Genomic DNA, 20,640 nt, shown 5'->3' with positions numbered 1-20,640 from the left:
GTCTTGTTGACTACATAATGTACAATGTATTGTTAAGCATATGCCATCACCACCAGCTGCGTTCCGTCTGCACTCAGCTGAGATGTCCCTTAACTTCCGGTCGGTGGACTTCAGACTCAGACGAGACGAGAGAATGGAAGTTACAGCATTGCATGTTGCAAGGAGTTGCATTGGTGTGACACTGTGTGTGTTAGCAGTTATCCAATGCAACACATATAGATTATGCCAAATTATATAGATTGAATTATACTGTAATAATAGATTGTTCATTGAAATCAAAGGAACATTCAACGCTGCAACCATAATATCCAAATTACAGTATAAGGGTATAGGCTATAGGGTTTCATTCAATCAATGCCAATGCCTTTTTCTCAGAAGATTCAGTAATGCAAACAAAGACAAAAGGTATATAAAACTTTTCTGATAGTCTTTAGATAGGAATAAGGAATAACTTTTATATGAAATGTGTATCACTATCTATCCATTTATCGATGATAATTAATTTGTATGCCTTTATATTTTGTGCGCTTCATTTACATGCTCCCCAAAGCTGTGGTTTTCAATGCAATGGCACCCTCTAGTGGCTTCTTGCTGCATTACCAGCTAAACCAGCCAGTGAAACCTTTATCGATATTCACATTTCACATAAAGCAGTGGTTTTCAACCCTCATTCGGCATTTGAGCCACGGACCACAGGACACAAATCTTCCAGAGATAGGCAAACGTTGCTTAAAATAACAATTCTTCTACATTCTCAAATTGTGTAGAGTTCTTGTAAACTAGTAATGCAGATGGTTAACAATTTATTTCTTGAGAGTAAGGGTCAATTTCGTTTCATTTTACACTCAAGAGTTAAAGATCTATCTATCTAGGGTCCATTAGGATTAGGTTACCAACTCTCCAACGTTTAGCTGGCGACCACTTCAAGGACCACTTGTGGTCCCTGGACCACTGGTTGAAAAAAGCATGCAGATGCAACAACAAAATAAACAGACACATCCTGAGTTTTCTTTGCATGTTTATTTTTTAAAACATTACTTTCTTACAAAAAAAAGACAAGGTCCAAGTTGTTCGGAATCCGAGCCCTCAACCCATGTATTCCCCAGCCTGCTAGCTTGACTAAGCGACCAGGAAAAGAAAAATAAGTCATTGTATGGACAATGGATAATATACCATGTACAGCAATGCATAGTGGTCTACCGAAAACACCTCCATGAATACCTAACCTCTAATGAGGCTACAACTCACCAAATGGTTGCCCCAATGAGGTTAATTTCATCAGTAAATTTCAACCAATGACTCTTGTGGTTTATACAGGCATAGGACGGGGTTTCAGCCTAAAGTCAGTCACAGCGTTAGCAGTACAGCCGATTGATAGAACACAAGATGGTCTTGGGTTGCGTTTTAGCCACTTGTTTAGACACCATATGATTCGGCCGTTTACCTGATCTCCCACCTGGAACACCGCCCGATAAACCAATCAGATACAGCATAAGTGCAAAATTGGAGCCACTGACACACAAACTGTGCCACCTGTGTTTCGCTTCATTCACCATAAATCTTCACCAACAATCCCTTCTCAACCCTGCTCTATCAATACGTTCTTGGGTTTACATTTTTGGTGTTTTAGTCAATCTACATTGGATTTACTTTGATCTTGAGCCACCTGGTTAACTGGGGATAGAGTGGTGATTTGATCAATTTGGCTAAAAGCAGTCCATGGCATATTCCCATAACACGAGTCCATTTGAGTTTAATGGGAAGGTCCATTCTAATGAATATTCCATGTTCTCAGGTCCTTTCTCGTTCACCATTCAGCTAACTGTGGGCAAAACACAGGGCACACTGTGTTGTGTGCCAGTAACCAGCAGTGGTAAAGACAGCATTGAGAGGATATCTGTATGTGCGCTAGCTAGAAGACAGAGCCTGTACAGAGTGTGAACCAGCGTTGTGTGTCCGTTCCTCACTTCTGCAGAGCGAGCGTCCGGGCTACAAACAGGAGTCCCAGTGCAGCTGCAGGTCTGTGCTGTCCAGAAAATCAGCAGAGAAAACGCTGGGCGGAGTGTGAGGTGCTAATGGCGCCAGGCTTGTGCCCCCGTCTCCTCCTGTGCCTCCTCGACCTTCTGGGCCGCCCCCGCCACCACTCCCCGCCATTGAGATATCCAACCAGTCCATGCTGTCCAAGTTGGGGTCACCGAAGTCCAGGCCTGCGGTGTGGGCAGAGGAGAAGCCCAGTTCCGAGGTGTCCATGGGGGTGGAGTGGTGGTCCAGGATGCTGGGCGTACCACCCAGCATCTGGTTGTGCAGGTCTTCCATCAACGTCAGGTCTCCGCCCTGCTCCATGCCCAGCAGTGGGGCGCCCGTGGTGCTTTCCAGGAAGTCCTCCAGCCGCACGGTTCCCGCGCAGCAAGGGTCTCCCTCTGGCGCTTGCCGCCGGGGAGAGGTGGCGATCAGGGAGGCGGTGGGAGGTGTAGGAGGAGAGAGGTGGAGGGGAGATGGAGGCGAGGATGGGGAGGGCGGATCAGAGTGGAGGTGGGCGAGAGACGGGTCTGGGTTGGCCTTGAAGCCACAGATTTCTGCAGCAAGGAAAAGAAAAGACAACAAACATTAACACAGTGGTCATTGCATGATAGTATTTATATGGCTATGTACAAGTACATGTTTCCTTTGCAGTGTTAATTTTGTAGACTAAGACTAGTCTAGTCTTAGTCAACAAAATTGAGTGAATTATAGTATGATGATGATGTGTGACCTTCAATCTACATGTAATGTGTAAACTGAATTAGTTTAGGAACATGCTGGTATACATGCAGGGTCATTACCTCCACTCTTTAAGAGAATATCGAACAGATCATCCATCTGCTCACTGCTCAGACCGTTCTCCTGGAAAGACAGAACACCACATTAGAAAATAGCTGCATTACCAACCAGGCTCACACCAACACATAACACACCATCATGCTTATTACAATACACGGTGACAGCATACACCCAGAATTTAAAACATCAAATGAACAATGTCAAAACGCAGAACAGTTGGCATTGTCTGTTAAAGTGCTCTCCCAATCAACAAAACCCAACACATCCACACTTCCGGTGAGGTCATTTATCAGACATGCACCGCATCCAATCAACACTGACCAAACAGCACCAATACTTCAGCATTACATTTTTTCAACACAGGAGCAGGGCTGCACAATTAGCTATGTATTTTATTTTTATTATCTCTGCCAAGAGATCATGCTTGTTGTTTAAAAGTAACCAATAGGGCCTGATACAAAAAGTGGGCCTGATGCATAAATTGTAATGATTTAATAAATATGCAGTCCTGCTTAAAGAACTATCATGCATGAGCCTGTGAGACGGACCAAGAAACTGTTAGATGGTGAAAAAAGAGCAAAGTACTGAGGACGAGGTGTTTTTCAGGACATACTTTGGGGTGCCGAGTGGAAATAGATGAGGTGGGTTTGGGAGAGGGAGGGGTGAACAGTGTGTGTCGGTCATAAGGTGGACACACATCCTCTCTCTGCGAGGATGGAGTGATGAAATGAGAAAGGAGGGGTAGGGAAAGGAGAAGAGAGAATCAACGATAGTTTACAGTGTTGAGGAAATGACTGGAAAGGTGGGATGCACAGATACCATTTTCTTGACCGGGTACTTTTCTCTCTTTTTACAATTGCAATTTATTTTGACATTTAGATGTAGTTGAGCAGAATGTTCCTCCTTGGAATAGCATAAGTTATCCTAAAATCAAACTTGACCTTCTCTCTTAGGCTAAGCCAAGGGCAGAGCAATATGCAAAGAACTGGAAGTCAATCAGTGACCACAAGGTGGCAGCATAGGATAGGCATCATAGGATAGATTCACATTTGTGAATTGCATCCCTTAACTTGAATGATTGAACAAATAAAATAAAATACTGGTAATTAGTACAGTAAGTCGATCTGTGATATAACACCATAGTCAACACAATCGTTTTTTATTGTCTTGTCTTTTCTTTACATTTCATTTTCTGTGTATGTGCTTTTCATGTAATTGTCCTTTTGTATATCGAATTTTCTACTTGGAAAATGATAATTTTTAAGTTACAAAAGAATGTCTAAAGTCTGATGGTGTTGCTTGCCGAAAAGCTACTACTCTACTGTTACATTTACTCTATGCACGTTCAAGTGTTTATTTGTTGAAAACTATGCATCGCACGCCTATTAAAATGGAGCAAAACTTTTGATCTCTTCAGACATCTGTTGTTAACCTATGCGAGGCACTCTAGTCGTGTGAATTTAGAGTTTCAGTAAACCTAGCCGTATCGTTGTCAGTGCACCCCTACTGAAAAGTGAAGGTGAAATGGGGGAGGCTGACTTTCAGGATGAAATGAGGAGGTACTGTAGGTGTTCATCCGTTACCTTGAGAGAGGAGATTATGGCGCTTTGGCTTTCAGAATCTGACCCATCATCAGAGAAAGGCAGCAGACTGGGCGGAGCAGAGATTGACAGGCTGGTTTCTGGCACACCATTGGAGTCCAAGTGTAGACCTGCTGTCTGAACCTAAGTGAGGTGACAGAAAATGAAACGAAAAGATTGCAAAATGACAAAACTGCATGTCAAATATGATCTAGCAATACCATTTCTATATTTTCTGGATAGATGTTATTTTTTTGGGGGCTTTTTGCCTTTATTGATAGATTACAATAGTTTGATAGGAAAGGGGGAGAGAGAGATGGGGAGGAAGACATGCAGCAAAGGTCGTCGAGATTGGGACTCGAACCCGCGACACGCTGTCAAGATGGATTACCAGCCTAGGTGCCTGCCTGGACAGATATAACTGAGGGGAAACGATATTTCATGTTCTTTTGTATGCAAGTACATAGGAAAATGACAAATAAAATGATTCTGATATAAGTTTAACCAACACAGTTGGAGGCCTGCTCAAGAGACAGCCTGAGCATATTCCAATGATTGACTGATAAGCGCGATGTCATCAGCGAAGTCAATGTCTGTTAGATACGAGCAAGATATTGGGGCGATACAAGCCACGGCCAGTTTGGGTGACATGGTACACAATAGTGCATTATCTACCTTTTTGATAGGCTGACTGTCAGGCTCTGGCTGCATTTCGTCCTTTGATTGGGTTACAGTGCTGGGGACGTCATTTGCAGTTTGGCTTGGAAGTTTGCTTGGAGTTGACTGCAATCTCTGAAAACAGGAGGACAGTATGATTGACAGTTAGCGATAAGTGCTTATTGATAAGAGTATTGTTTCACTAGAATAATTCTAGCATCAGTTAAGTAAGTGTTAAACTACACAGAAGTTTCTCATTGCAAATGAAGGGAAATAGTTGCTGAAAAGCATTAAAAGGGTATAAAATAATATTATACATTCATTCATATTTCCATATCAGTGGCAATTGTCATGCATTACCTGCAGTGTGATGCGTCCATTGGTCTTGCCCAATGGGCACAGTCCATTCTGACCTTCTGTGGTGTGATTGGTCAGTGCGATCAAGTAGTGGTTGCCGTTGCCATCGGTGACCAAGGTAGGTGCACCATTGGCCTTGAGGAGGTCCAATGAAATGGTCTGAGTGGGGACGTTAGTGCCATTTTGTTGGCTGATGACAACTGGAGCCACCTGGAGAGAGGAACATAATAGGAAGATATCATTAAAAGAACATTCCACTATAAAAATAACTGCATGTTTTTGGGGTATTTTCTTTTTTTTCCTTCCCTCCAACACATAACAGCGGTTTTGTATGTACCCAAAGTGACTTTAACCCCTTTTGGTGTTTTAAGGATTATGTTATACTTTAGCCATTTTGGAAAAAATCATGAAAATGTAGTGCAAATCTTTGCTTCTAGGGGGGTCCTTGGATGGGGGTCCGTGGCCAAATACAGATAATTCTGGGGGTCCTTGACATGAGCACCACTGACATAGAAACATAGGTTTAGAAGACGTTTTTTTAGAATTGGCCTCAGGTCTAAAGGGGTTAATAACAGAAGAAGTCTAGACTTACTTCATGTTCAAATTCTAGCTAAAGTTAATCTTCGCCCAAAATGACTATTTGCTAATGACATTGCTCCAGCTCTACCTGTTGGGTGGTGACTTGCTGTTGTTTCTGTGGAACCTTTTGCTGCTTCTTGCTGCTGGCCTGGCTGCTCCCCCCAGCTTTCTGAACCGTCAACGCCTGGGTCTGGTTCTGGACCTGCTTCAGCTGGATCAGGTTCCTCTGGTGGTTCTGCTGGGCCTGCTGGAGCCGATTTGGGTTCTGCTTGAGCTGGGCCAGCTTCTGCTGAGCCACTTTTTGCTGCGCCTGGAGTTGTTTTTGCTGCGTCTGCTGGATTATGAGCTGATGCAGCTGATGCTGCTGCTGCAGAAGGATCTGGGCTTCCGTCTTCTGTTGGCTCTGTGGTGGTCTTTGGGAGAGTGGCTTGGCCTCTGCTTTCTGCTGCTGCGATGGTGTTTCAACTTGTAGTCTGAGTTGCGACTGCTGTTGTTTTTGCAGCTCGGCCTGCTGGATCTGCAGGCGGTGGATCTGCTGGAGTCTTTGCAAGGTCTCCTGTGAGCACTGGGTCGGCTGGATCATCAGCCTCTTGCCCTGGGACTCGTCCGTCACCCCATCCATGCTTTCCTCCGCCGTCTCCGGCTCCTTTTTGATTCTGACCAGCATGCCGTTGGGGAGCATCGGTGGCTGGATGGCAGAGGCTTTGATGGTAGTCTGCACTTTGACCTCGGGGGCTGCCGTTCCATCCTTCCCCGTCATCTTCCCCTGCTCCAGCTGAGACCTGAGAGTTTCCACCAGCTTCTGTTTCTGCCTCAGCATCCTGGTCAGCTCCTCAATCTGCTTGTCCTTCTCCTGGAGCATCTGGTCCTTTTCTAGGGAGGACGTGTCCATCGGTGTCCCAGCTGAAGGTTCTGACTTTGGCCGTGTGGGCGACGGGCCAGCGGTGGGCGAAGGCCTGGAGAGGCTACAGGAGCTCCGACAACATCCCTGATTCTCCTCTTTGACTGGGGAAAGAGGGTGGGACGGTAGGGGTATGCTGGATGAGGTCTGGGGTGAGGGGTGAAGAGTCAGCTGTGTAAGGGGAGAGCTCACCTGAGGGAGGGAAGAGAAAACAGGAAGAACAGTTTAGTGTACCTGTATCATCAGTAGCATGACTAGCGGAGTGTTTCAAACAAGGACGAAAACAAGTAAAGTTAACCTTTTATTCATACATTTTCTGTCTTATACATCTTAAGTACGTGTGCATCTATTGTATATATTATGTGCAGTAGATACCGGTACTTGTAGCTGCACAACTTGTAGCTATATTTAATGTGAGGCCATGTTAATCCGTTTTGTGTGTCAGTATGACATACTCCATTAGATAGCCTACTGTATATCACCAGTAGCCTCACGTATAGTGTATAAATGACTCACCATCTCTCCAAACATGTCTCCATTACAGCTGGTCTCATCTGGACTCATGCCGGCCAGGGAGCGGTCTGAAGGGCACGGAGACACAGGCGGGCTGGAGCTGGTGCTACCAAAACGCATGACCCGCCCCGGAACAGTAGTCGGCGACAATGAGAACGACGGAATTGTTACGCTTTCTCCTGATTGGTGGGTGACAGTAGTGGCAGTCATGGTCGGTGTGGATGTGGTGGTGGTAGCGGTGTGGGTGGATACGCCATGTTTGGACACCGCGGTGGTGGCCACGCCACCTCCATTTTGTTCCTGGTAGTTCCGAAGTCTCTCTAAAAGGTCGTTCTTGGTGCCAGACACGGTCAGACCACGCAGCTTCAGCTCCTGTTTCAACTCAGCAACCTGGGAGAAGAGAAGAAAAGCTGATGGATCATTTGTTTCTTCTTCACTTTGAACATATATATAGTTTTTAGTTTTTTTTCTTTTCTTTTTTAAGATGGACCTTATGACACTATAATGAATGCCTAGTTTTCAGGATACAGTCCAAGATCCCAAAGTGAAGTGCAGGAAGAGTGTCTTTGTCTGAACTCACTTTGAACTCATCCAGATTGGCTGGCAGTGTGCCTGGTTTGGCTCCTCCCACTGGGTTTTGGCTCTGACGAGTGGCTCCGCTCTGATTTGAAGGGGTTGGGGCAGTTGTCGTGGGAACACTGCGGGAGGGGGAGAGGCCGGCGTTGGTCGATGCAGGCTGTTCAGATTTTGGTCTGTGGAGAGATGGACAACGAACAGCCTTAGAACTGACTGAATATTCCCTATGGACAGGGGTCACATGGAGATGAAACACAGTACAGTGTGTAACAGATGCCAGACATAAATTCATAAATGGTCAAACTAGAGAGCCAGGAAATACTTGTCCTTGACAGAATAATTAGAAGTCAAAAGCACACACAATTCTCCATGGAAGAGAAGAATGTTACAGTAGTGGCTTATACCAACACAAAATTTATTTTTATTTGAATTGTGGAAAATTAAGGTATTTATTAAAAAGGTAGGGTAAGTGATATTTTACTGTACTTTAAAGGTTAAAGTACTACTTCTTCAACTTAAAACTTAATTTTATTTTGTTTTTTTAACTTTATTTTGGTTAAAGTACTACTTCAACTTCAGACTACTTTATTTTTTCCTTCTTTCATGACAAAATATGACTGGTCCATATCACATTATCTCAAGCAACCTTCAAGTCTCTGCAACTTGATTTGAGCATACCGTACTGAAACGAATGGAATAACATGGGCAGCAGAGTCCTGCACGGGTTCAATTTTCGATACCCGCACCCGCCCCGCCCGTCAATCATCAGTTCTGCTACGCGCCCGTTACCCGTGATTTATATAAAACTCGAAACCAGATCCGACCCGCCCGTCAAAAAATGGACCCGTTACCCGCCCCGTTACCCGTTTGTATCACAGGCACCGATAGCTATCATTGACTTTATTTCATCCAACACCGCATGTGGTGTGGTGGTGGTGGAGGCAGTGTGTTGCACACGGAACGGAAGACATGTAGTTCATGACTGAGGCTACTGCTGCTTATTATCACAACATAGTTATATCATGATTTCAACCTAAATGGCATATTGGCATAATATATCAACAAGGAGAGGATGATATAAAAAAAAGATTAGCCTGATGAGTTGACCGTCTTGATCCGAGGCCGTTTCAAATATGGTCATCACTCATCAGGCTAATCTTTTTAACTTTATTTACACTTAGACAGAGTGGCACATTAGGCCAACATAACCTGGGTTAGTTTACATCTTGTGTTGAATGTTGGCATTATAATCCCTTAGAATTTCATCAGCGCGAACGAAAATATAGGCTACAGTCTGCAGCGGCAGCCTGGTGATAAAAAAATTAACTCCACACGTGAAATGCTACGATAAGGAAGCAAGGATTAGACCGTGATGTCACTGCTATGCAACAAGGAAGTAGCATGAAGCACAGCAGCAGAAACAGAACGCCATTATGAAGGAATCGGCAGTGATGTGACATCACTGTCGATTCCTTGGGCATGTGACGGATTTAACTTGTCTCCACTGTTGAAGAGAAACCTCAGCTGCTGTTTATAACATCGCGCAGTGAGGGTCCACTGATTAAAAAAGGTACCGCCCACGCTGCGTTGCGTTCCGCCCGCACCCGGACCCGTTCATTTATAAAGGTATATACTGTATACCCGCCCGTTCCCACCCGTCAAACACGGGTACCCGCGGGGAATCACGGGTATCCGACCCGTTGCAGGACTCTGGTGGGCAGTGACGTGAAGCATAGTGCGGGAGGAGCGTCACTCACTTGGGTGGTGCGGGCAGAATGGTGTGGTAGTTATAGTGCTGCTGCTGTTGGTTGAGGATCTGCAGTTGGAGGAAGAGCTGCTGTTGCTGGAGGATCTTGGCGTAGGAGGAGTCCAGCAGAGGAGGAGGCTCTTTGTCTGCCTTCTGGTCTGGAGGGATGTACTGGTGGTACTTCAGCTTCTTGATCTGGACACAGCAAGTAAAATAATGCTACCACCATTACTACCACACTTCTTGGTACTGTGTATTGCTTGTAAAATAAAATGATAAATGAAATGTGCTGCTTGTATTTCAACTTTCAACAATCAATTACTGTTCATGTGACCACCGTGCTCTGACTGTAGGTGCGCTACCCGTTAAAAAATAACGGTAGTGGGTCGCACACACCAAGTCTTCAGTTCAAAATATTTATTGCATTTTGTCCCCATTCAAAAATGCAATAAATATTTTGAACTGAAGTCTTGGTGTGTGCGACCCACTACCGTTATTTCAACAATCACAAGCACAACAATAACAAAACATGACGTGGTGAAATAGCAGAAAAACACCAATGTCATTTCTACTATTCACCATTATAATTGTACTTCTTGTGCAACATGATATTCCTTAAAATAAAACTAATGTGTAAGGCAACTAATGCTGACCTTGGGTTTGTTGTCTTTGGGTTTCTTGGGTCTCTGGGGAGGACGATCTGAACCGGATTTGGACTGAGCCTGAGAACAGAAAGGCAAAGGGAAGCAGTGGGGCTGTGAGAGGTGGACATACACTAGAAGATGGGCGGATAGAGTGCCAGAGAAACAGGAGGGCACAGTAAAATTAACGAGGTGCAAAATGTATGCTCTGTACATATTGTCCACAAATTGTAGTTAGCCCTGGCAGCCAAATTTTGGGCTGGTTATTCTAAAAAAAAACATTATGAAAATAATAAAAATCACAGTGATGTACATTATCATGACGTAACATTGATTTGCTCAGACAGATATGACGTAAATTCTCATTTCATTATCAATGGGAATTTAATGTTTGTGGTAGGACAAAAATCTACACTATAGCTGAATATAGGAGACATGTAGATAATTTTCACATGGAAATAAGGCTCAAGTTTAAGTCTTTATTCATTGCTCCCTGGATCCCCCCCCCCCCCCCCCCCCTCCCCCTCTATTCAAAACAAGCTCATGTTCCATGCTGGATTGTTTGGATGAGAGAATAACAGTTACAGCAGCAGCCAGAATGTGGGAGGAGGCGGGAGGGAGTGCCCATTGTCACTGCGAAATGTGTCAGTGTTTACTTATGTCATTATACTGTATGTGTCAACATGTTGCTGCACAATGTACACAGAGTAGTTGGGACCACTGTCCCTGAAACATCACATGCACCTGCTAGCCTGGGATCAATTTCTGCCAAAGCCTTCCCCGTTGTTTCCCTGTATTCTCTGTCTTAATAAAGAACCAAAATACAAATGGGAGAGGACAGGAAACATCCCTCGAATGTTCTTCCTACTGTGTCACCTCACCTGTTCCTGGCTGATCCAGTTACAGAGGAAAAAACGTTATTTGACTGTGAACTTCACTTACCTTGGTCTGTCCAGCAGGGGGGCGGGAGTGTGCCGGGGTCACTGTCCCATTGGTCAGCTTCTGAGGAGGGGAGGATTCTGCACCATTGGTCACCGAAGGAGGAGGCGGAGGTGGTAGTGGGGGGGCCTGGGTGAGGAACTGAGAAAATATCACACTGGTTAGTTGTGCTAAAATTAATTTCTAAAACGGGTAGTCCCAATACTTCATTCTGATTGGCTGGTTACCGTCACGTGACCGGTGTAAACTCACCGATAACCCACTCCTTCAATCACTTTGTATCAAACTGCAGCCTTGTAGCTGAACTGGGGAAGGGGAGCGCTTCATTGCTTTACAAACACATGCCGTGCGGGCGTCTAAGCACCGCCCGTCTCATATGACTGTGAATGTGTGGCTCCAGGCAGCCCCGTAAAGATATCAAGCGCTATTCTCCCGTGAATCTCGTCACATAGGCTACTTGCAGAGCAAAACAAGAAGTTTTGTGGCTCTGGCTTGCTCTCTCTGGTGGCGCAAAGCGTAGATACTTTTGTGAATGTAATAGTTTTATTAGGTTAATATTGCTATAATGTTTGTAACCATTTTAGAAAAGCAATAAGCCACTCGAGGCCCCAGCTTACCGGGTATTTTACACTGGCTGCGGGGTAGAAGACCCTCTGCTGCGCGTCGGGTCTGCCTACGCCCCCAGCCAGTGTAAAATACCCGGTAACCTGAGACCTTGTGTGGCTTATTGCTTAAGTATTCACCAGCTATTCTTTCATTATGGAAAACTCAATATATTGCCTGAGACTTTCTTAAACCATAAGCTGTGTCAATGGAGCTTATCCATACCTGTGTGGGGGACATGTCTCCATTTTGGATAAGCATGGGACATGGAGACAGCTGAGGGACAGAGCCCAGGGGAGAGTCGTGATTGGTCAGCTGGTCCGGTGAAAGGGCATCGCTGCTATCCTCGTCCAATGAAGAGCTCTCTCCACCAGCTCCCTTTGGAGAATCTGTGAGAGGATGGAATTACTCAAATTTAGTATAGCAAATGGTAGCCCATGACCAGCCATATGAAACCAAAAATAACTCCAAAAGAAATACAGTAGTAAGGCTGTGGTTGGTAAGTTTGTCAACAGCATTTGCTACTGGTGAATTTGGGATTCACCAGTAAAGGTAAATCCCAATCGCAGTGTGCATTAATACTAACAGAAGATGGACATTGTGTAATGATTGGCACATGAACATGACTGTTATACAACTGCCACAGTGTTTCAAAAGTCTGCTTTGAAGTTTCTACATGTAGTAGATATTGTGACATTGTTAGAATGGTGCAACTTGACATAATCTTGAGCATCTGTTTAAGCAGCTTATACTATTTGACACTCATTCATACATTAGGTTGTTCATATCAGGAGATTTTTAAGTGTCTTATGTGAACTGTATGTATACATTACATAACAACCTAGGACAAGATGTAATCCAAGAGTATACGATACAAAATACATGAGTTTGGTGCAGTACAGCATATTTGATGTTTGTTTTGCCTCATGTGTAATTGTTATGTTTTAACAGTTTTGTTAAGTTTAATTATTTATTTTATTTTATTTACGTAATGTTTTTGTTCATTGTACAGCACCCTACAGGTGTTGTTTTTAACCCATTGATGCCTGAGGCCGAATCTGTGAACGCCTTCTAGGGCCTGACCTAAGGTTTCTGAAAACCTTCAAATTCTGATGATTTTTTTAAAAATAGTTATGTTGCTACATGTATAGCAATAGCTGATGAGACACAGAGAGCGCGGCCGGCATCAAGGGTAGAACAACGTATATGTTGCACCAGGCGTCAATGGGTTAATGTATGTCTGTGTGCACACTGCGTTTCAACACATACGGTATACCCATGTATGAATTTTGCAACTGTAAATACATGTGTGGTCAAGTGTTGCACAAACCAACAAAAAGATGCTTCAGTGCTCGAATATGTATGTATGAGTGTTAAATGGCTTTGTGCAAGTGCTATTTGCCCGTTTTTGAGTGCATTTAACACAGTTTTATGTTCTCCTACCCAGGAGTGAGTTCTGTACTGAAGGCAAGACAGGCAAGATGTTTTTGTGAACCAACTCGATGGGACCCGGCCTGTGTGATATCTTATCGTTGAGGTCATCGGCCAGCCGGGCTCTCTTCAGCTGCAACTGTTTCGCCTGCAGGGATGGCTCTGCGGACGTCTCTGCTCAGAAGAGACAGCAAGTCATCACATACACATTTAGGCCTTTTCAATACTTAAAAGTGCATTTCATTTTTTTTTAAATACGTTTAGTTATTAAATGTGTGGCAATAATACCAATTAACTGAGTGGAAATAAAACAAAAACCACAAACTGTCAGCATTTCACAACGTTTGTCTAAATTATCCCCATTGGATGATCATACTTCAAATTAGGGATGCACCGAAAGGGAAACCAAATACCGAATATAGGAAACAGTTGGTCGAAAACTGAATACCGAATATCTGAATATCTGAATATGATTAAAATTATACATATTTTTTTCTTACCATTGCTGTCATGGTCGTACCTTAAATTAAAATGTAACTTAAATAATAATCACTATTATGGATCCATAAAACATTTATTCAGCACTTTTGAATGCAGTAATTGCATACACGAAACCGAATAGGCCGAAAATGCATTTTTAGCCATTTTCTGCGGCCATATATTCGGTGCATCACTACTTCAAATCACTGCATCCTTCTCATTAAGGTAAGGCCTTCCAGTTTAAAGGACCTTTCACACAGAATACGACAATGGCACAGGGCTGTGCTCTGGCATCCATTATTGCCATTGGCTTGAGCCACGCATCACACAAAACGCACACGCAGCGAGCTCCGTTCATCCCACAGAGACAGTACTGCTTACCAAAAGTGGCCCACCGGGCACTCGCATTCCATGGCCTCCGGCTCCAAGCCAGGCAGCCAGGCCTCTTATCCATTTGACATGGTATCCATCTAGTGATGTAATGTAGTGATGTAGTCACTCTAGATGTTTTGGAAACTGACTAACAGTGGTCGCAGCGCAAACCACATTCTGTGAGAAAGGCCCATAGAGTTAAGAGTGTAATTCCCTAGCTGCCCTGAGGGAGGCACTGTGTGAACCTGACACTCACCCTCCAGGATGTGCATCCTGACGAGCTCCGAGCGCTCAGGACGACTCCTGATCTTCCTCTTCAGGTAGTCTTCCGTCTGAGGACGGAGGTGGTCAGGGGGTTAGGAAGGTTAAAGCCATCACAGCTTGCATGAAAATGACTGAATCAAAACGCAACATTGAGCATAACAATAACATTAAATATTCAGGGCATGTGCCTGTGCGGGAACGTTTGGCATTTGCACAGACGTCGGCTGAAGAATGTCTGAGACATGGGGAGGAAAGACAGATGGAGGAATAGGGAGCAACGAGGAGGGAATAAGAGTCATGAGAGGACATAACAGGATAAAGGCCAGATGGAAGAATAAGGGTTAGAAAAACGTGACATTAGAGGTGGAATGCAGAGGACATTAGAGGTGGGTTTGCATTTCAGAGACAGATCAGTTGACATCACATACATCCTGCAACACGTTGTCAATGTCAATTTAGTAGGGACAAAGGGCTGTAGTAAAATATGATATTCTGATGGCAATTACAAATCATGATTTGGGGAAGGAAATTTATTTTGTTGCACCTTTTAAGTTGGCAATCGATTTATCATTGATATGAAATGAAATGTGGATAAATAAATGCTGCAATATTGCTTTAGTTCAAATAACTTCTATTTGATTGCAACCATTTATGAAAACCTAGTATGTTTTCATGAGTGAAATGCATCGTGCTACATTTCTAAACACTCACCCTGGCTCTCTCCAGACTTCTCCTCTGCTCGTGAAAGGCTGCCGGGCTCTTCAGTGCTGTAATGAAGGACGACACAATAAAAAGACAAGAGAGAGATGATGATAAGCAGCTTGTATGGAGAGTTTAATGCAGTGGTTCCCAAACATTTTAGCCTGTGACCCAAAAGAGAAACCAGATGTTTGCCCGGGACCCAAACTAGTGAGAATAGCAGATCTACAAGCTCTCTGGTGGTGAAAAATCAATCACACACTCCGATGTGCCAGTTAGGTTCAGTCGGAGGCACCAGTGTGTGAACGTCTGTCATTAGCATAATGGTTTACATTTCTGTCTAATACAGTATTCATTAAATACATGAATTTTATGTTCAATACTGTTCACATTAATCACTTACGTTCACAACGTGTCACATCACTTTGCAACACGCTGTGAGCTTGTATAACTGCCATTTTGGAAATAATGAAAAGAAAATAGGGCTCAAGTGGTTACCGGTAAGTCTCCTCTTGAAAATCGGTTATGTCATTGAGAATCAGACAACTAGAAAAACATACTGCTACTAATGGTACTGATAACAGACAAACATACATGCATATTATATAGACATAGCATTCTAAAGTGTATATTTATAGTTTCATTGTACAAATATTCTACTGTTAGATGGATGTTAGGTTCTTAGCTTAATTATGATCCTTGATGACTATTTCTATGAATTTGATGTATTAACATGTGTTGTTCTTGCTTACTGTAAATCGCTCTGGGTTAAGAGCATCTGCTAAATGCCTTAATTGTAAATTGATGATACAAGGACAAGCAGACAGCAGATGAAGTCTTAAACTCAGTCAGCATTCCATCCATGTTACAACTCTGTGATAACCCAGACACCTTTACATCAGATATTGTTGGGGTTGATGTAGAGTACCGGGAAGTGTCTGTATCAGAAATAGCCTGCACCTTTGACCCTAGCCTAGATGAAGCCTTTATGACCAAGGCTTAAATACCAACCACTTCTACACACCTTCTGAGAGATGGGCAACAGGTGCAGACTATTTTTTTTTAAATATTTGGCAGCCAAGGGCATACCCACAGACTGGTTGTTAGAGGGTTCCAACAACTTGGGATGCCCAAAAAGGAGGCAAAAAGGCTGGCAAAGTATTGTGGCGTCTATAATTGGCAGCCACCACATGTGGCAGAGATGCTGTTACTTATACCCGTCCCATAGAGTACTGAGTGAATAGTATTATGAAAACTACTACTACACACACACACACACACACACACACACACACACACACACTACTGTGTGTGTGCGCGCTCGCACATGAATGCATGGGAGCAAAGGTGAGTTATTGAGTTTTCTTTGGCCTACCTTTTGTTTATTTTGCACCTGCACAAATACTGAATCCATTTCTCCTTCCCATCTTCTGTTATCACAGGGTTTATCACTTCTGTTTTTAGTCACTATATACACACATTCTTTATGGAAGAAGTGGAGCTGAGAAAAATAAATAATTTGTGTTTCAAGAGGGATACATCTGGGTTCCTGTATGTCAGACGGTCAGCTCTGATGAAGAGCGGGTAGGCTCCAAATGTCACATCCAATGATGGTGTAAAGGAACCAATAATACATTGTTAAGCTGTGGAGCATGACCCAGTGTGCCGACCTAATTATTTTTAGACGGTCAGTATAGACCTCAGAGAAAAAGACACAAAACAAACAGAAAAGTGAGGGCCCTTCATTAAGTTGACGATTAATTGTCACACAAAAAAAAGTTTTTGGTATTGAACATTGGAACATATGAATCAATACACTTTTAGACTTCGTAATCAAAACGTAGCACATTGCAGATAATACAAAGAAATTACATATTTCATAATTTTGTAGATCTGCTGTAGATTTCAATTTTTATTTAATTTTTTAAGACTCCATCCGGTGGACTCCATGTTGCTCCCTGGAAGGAAAGAAACATGCGCAATTGAGACCAAGGAAGCTGAACGCGGAAGTGTTTGATACATATAGCCCATTGCGCATGTTTCTTTCCTTCCAGGGAGCAACATGGTGTCCACCGTACGGTCTTCGCTTCCTAACCGCTTTTGATTAACCTTGGTTGAAACCCGGACTCCCCCAGAGTTAATGTCGAAGTGTCCTTGAGCAATACTCTGAACCCCTAATTGCTCCCAATGTGCAGGTTGGTGCCTTGCAAGGTTTCCTCTGCCATCGGTGTATGAATGTGTGTGTGAATGCCTGAATGTAATGCACAATCTATGTAAAGCGATTTGGATAAAAGCGCAATATAAATGCACCATTTAACATTTAGAAAAAGGGGCTCGTTATGCTTGTAGCATATTCAGTCAGCATTATGTTTTGACTGTGTGATAGTCTGCCTGTCTGTGTGTGAACACTGAAGCCCATCACACATCGTCTGAGACCGTCTGCGGCGTGACGCGTTGCCGCGCGGCGCCGCCTGGAAAATAGAACTGTGTTCTATCGGCGCGCCAGGCGACGCGGCGGACGGAGCCGGTGTGCGATAGGTTCATTGAAAATAATGGAGGCGGCTGTGTCCGCCACGCGGCGGACGCAGCCGGTGTGTGGTGGGCATGAGTCACCTGAGAATCTAGCAGCAATAGAACCAGCAAAAGGGGAGTGTGAGTGTCATGATGACCTCTCATCCAAGCCCACTGACGTCTTCCAGACTATTCACTACAAATACAGCCATTGTTCAGATGTCCAAATTCGTACCACATGCCTAAAAAAAACATGCTGATATGTCATCCTCCTCGTGCCCTTTATGGACAGCTGTAGCGATGCAGCAATTTGGCAGAATTACAGGATAACTGTACAGTACAGTAGGGTGACTTGACTTCTACCATGGCTACCACTAAAGAGCATCGCAGTTCAGCCCCTGGCGATTGTTTGTTGTCATGATTTGTCACGATCCGAGTTGGCTTTGACCGATGCTTACAGGTCTTTAAATAAATACTTTATGAAACGTCACTGGGAAAAATGAATTGGAAATTGTCTTCCGGGGCGCTCTGCTTCATGAAAGGGGCCGGGACTGCAACGCCTCTATAGGAGCAATAGGAGTACCTAACAATTGGTATTTATTAGGTGATTTTTATTTAGCTGCGAAATAAAATGTGAACAAAATGCGAATAGATTTGGGCCAGAAAACTCGTAACAGCGGCCAGTGGAAACCCCCTCCTCCCGTTGGTATGGTATTGCCCCAGCAGCAGCATCGGGGAAGTTGTAAGGCTAGGATCGAGGCTACTGTACATGTTTATGCTCCGGGTCCAGTTAAATAATATACAGTCACACCAGAATACACACTGCTGTGCTGTCTCGTGTCTCATCACAATTGACGTGCTTCAATGCGCGACCCGTGAAGTTGCTTTGACACGAGAAGTGTCAAAGCGTTAGCAACAAGCTAAGCTAACAACACCAGCCATGGTGTCTGATTCAACTTCACTTCATCTCCGCCTGTAAGCTATCGTAATTTGTTATTGACAACGTGAACATGCAGTCACGTTCTTATTCTTACCCCAACGCTGCAATAACAGGCAGCGAGACAAGCTCTTGCGTCGCGAATGGAACTGCAAAAACAGGCAGATCTGCTGTAGATCTGCCTTGTAGATCTGCAAAAATGTTTCACAGCCTAGACTCCTCTTGCTCTCTAAATGAGAGTGTACCGTAGTTCATATGATCTTTACAGACCAATGCATAATAAATAATAAAGACAAGGGCCTTCACAGTTAAATAGGCTTTGCTGTGCTCTGGGGCAATAGCCAAAACAAGGGCTGTTTGTAAAGCCTTCTGCTAGGACAGAGACATCTGTGGTAATCTTTTATAAAGTCCTCCGTCTCTCTCCATCACACATTTTGTCGCCATTCCTTCTAGTCTCTCTCCCGCTCTATCCCTGTCTCTTTGCATTTTAACTTCATCACACATGAGTTTCTCTCCGTCTTTGCCCTTATTCGACAAACCTGTCAGTTGCAAAGCAGAATGCAGGCGCACACAACTATAACAATACACTCAAATGGCTTCACACTGTAAGCTCATTTTAAGTTAATGACAAAGGCAGGATTAAATACCTAACCACATTACTTATCTATTACGCCTAATTTACTCTAAGTACACTACTAATAGGCTGCAAATTATTCTTTGTTTGTAACCCTGTGAGAACTTGTGGAAAAATATCTTTGGGTCCTGACCCACTGCTTGAGAAACGGTGCATCTACAGTACCAAAATAGTTGAAATAAGGAGAAACATTTTCTTTAACTAGCAACTCCTCTACAACCAAATGTTGGAAAGCACAATAGGGTTACCCAGTACAAACATGCCCTTGACTGTCTGAATATCTTCCATTCTTTCATAGCTAGCCCATTCTTTTAGGCAAGTGGCCAAGTCTGTGGCTGATGAACCAATTTGCTCAACCTCAGAGGGAAATTTCCACCAGCTAGCAAATTAGCAAGGCTGTGGTTGGTGAGTAGGTCTTCACTACTACATTTTGGCAAAATAATCGGCCATTGTTTTGAAAACCTTCTCATGCTGTCCCCAACTACGGTCTACATCTGCAACAGACACAGTACAATTAATAAAACGGAATGAGACCCGACACTGCTTCTCGTCTTCAGTCTAGCAGAACCCTGAAACAGGAAGTACATACTGGAGAGGAGGAAGCTACAGTAGCTGCCTTGTTTGATAACACAAAGTGACATACAGAGGACACGAGTGAGCGAGCGACACACACACACACACACACACACACACACACACACACACAGATCTAAAGCTGATATTCCTACAGCTTCACAGTCGCAATACCGTTCACTGGCCTGCTTTTGGTATAATTATATTAATGAGCCAGTTGTGGCCATGGATGGCATGTCCTGTAAGTTGTAACATATCTCTAATACACACTGTAACCATCCCTCATGTGATGGTCCTGCTGTTGTATTATTGTAAATATGTAGTTGGCAGGTAAACTGAGGTACTAGGCTCTGTGATCTGTAAGTCCAGAGTTACAAAAGGATAAATTAACACACTTTACTGTGTGGTCCATTTCTTCTGCCCTATTCATCCCTATGGTCAACATGTTAGGCTGAAGACGTAAGAGAGCGTGCAGTGTGTGTCTGCATGCAATGTGAACAATGCATTCCCAATTCAGCTCGTCATCAGTCATGTCTGACAGTGAAAGCAGAGACAAGATCAAAGAGAGAGACTTACGTGGCATGATCCCTTGGCTGACCAGTTCCTCACGTGTGCGTCTCTGCTGAAGTTTGAGCTGGAGCACTGCATGGGGAGAAACAGGACGGGTGGCAGGGGAAAGACAAGGGAGACCAGGGTCAGTGGACGACGTTCAGCAAAAGGCAAACGGTGGCAGCAAAGTAACATTTCCAGGTTTCTTGCTCCCCCCCCACCCTGCACCATCGTCCTATTGTATGTCTAGTCTACTAGTAGTCCATCCACATGAGAG

The 20,640-nt window shown here is 43.9% G+C and overlaps 1 protein-coding gene across 4 annotated transcripts in view; it reads right to left on the bottom strand.

Moving 5' to 3' along the window:
- Positions 1-1,001: 1,001 nt before the first annotated feature.
- mrtfab (myocardin related transcription factor Ab) overlaps positions 1,002-20,640 on the bottom strand; it is a 52,158-nt gene continuing 32,519 nt past the window's right edge. For 3 of the 4 annotated variants that reach the window (XM_080789024.1, XM_080789023.1, XM_080789021.1), the window contains 17 exons: positions 20,391-20,456; positions 15,172-15,227; positions 14,453-14,528; positions 13,357-13,518; positions 12,139-12,302; positions 11,314-11,451; positions 10,384-10,452; positions 9,741-9,925; positions 7,988-8,159; positions 7,411-7,797; positions 6,082-7,086; positions 5,418-5,624; positions 5,076-5,192; positions 4,404-4,544; positions 3,434-3,526; positions 2,823-2,883; positions 1,002-2,576 (listed from right to left, as the gene is read on the bottom strand). In XM_080789024.1, coding sequence (XP_080645150.1) covers positions 1,990-2,576; positions 2,823-2,883; positions 3,434-3,526; positions 4,404-4,544; positions 5,076-5,192; positions 5,418-5,624; positions 6,082-7,086; positions 7,411-7,797; positions 7,988-8,159; positions 9,741-9,925; positions 10,384-10,452; positions 11,314-11,451; positions 12,139-12,302; positions 13,357-13,518; positions 14,453-14,528; positions 15,172-15,227; positions 20,391-20,456 — 3,686 coding nt within the window. In that variant the 3' untranslated portion in view covers positions 1,002-1,989. The remainder of the gene's footprint in view (positions 2,577-2,822; positions 2,884-3,433; positions 3,527-4,403; positions 4,545-5,075; positions 5,193-5,417; positions 5,625-6,081; positions 7,087-7,410; positions 7,798-7,987; positions 8,160-9,740; positions 9,926-10,383; positions 10,453-11,313; positions 11,452-12,138; positions 12,303-13,356; positions 13,519-14,452; positions 14,529-15,171; positions 15,228-20,390; positions 20,457-20,640) is intronic. The other variant, XM_080789022.1, reaches the window with a different exon arrangement.

This window comes from Protomyctophum bolini, assembly GCF_963924005.1.
Source record: "Protomyctophum bolini genome assembly, chromosome: 18".
Classification (NCBI taxonomy): domain Eukaryota; kingdom Metazoa; phylum Chordata; class Actinopteri; order Myctophiformes; family Myctophidae; genus Protomyctophum; species Protomyctophum bolini.
This window is presented reverse-complemented; position numbering and strand designations above follow the sequence as displayed.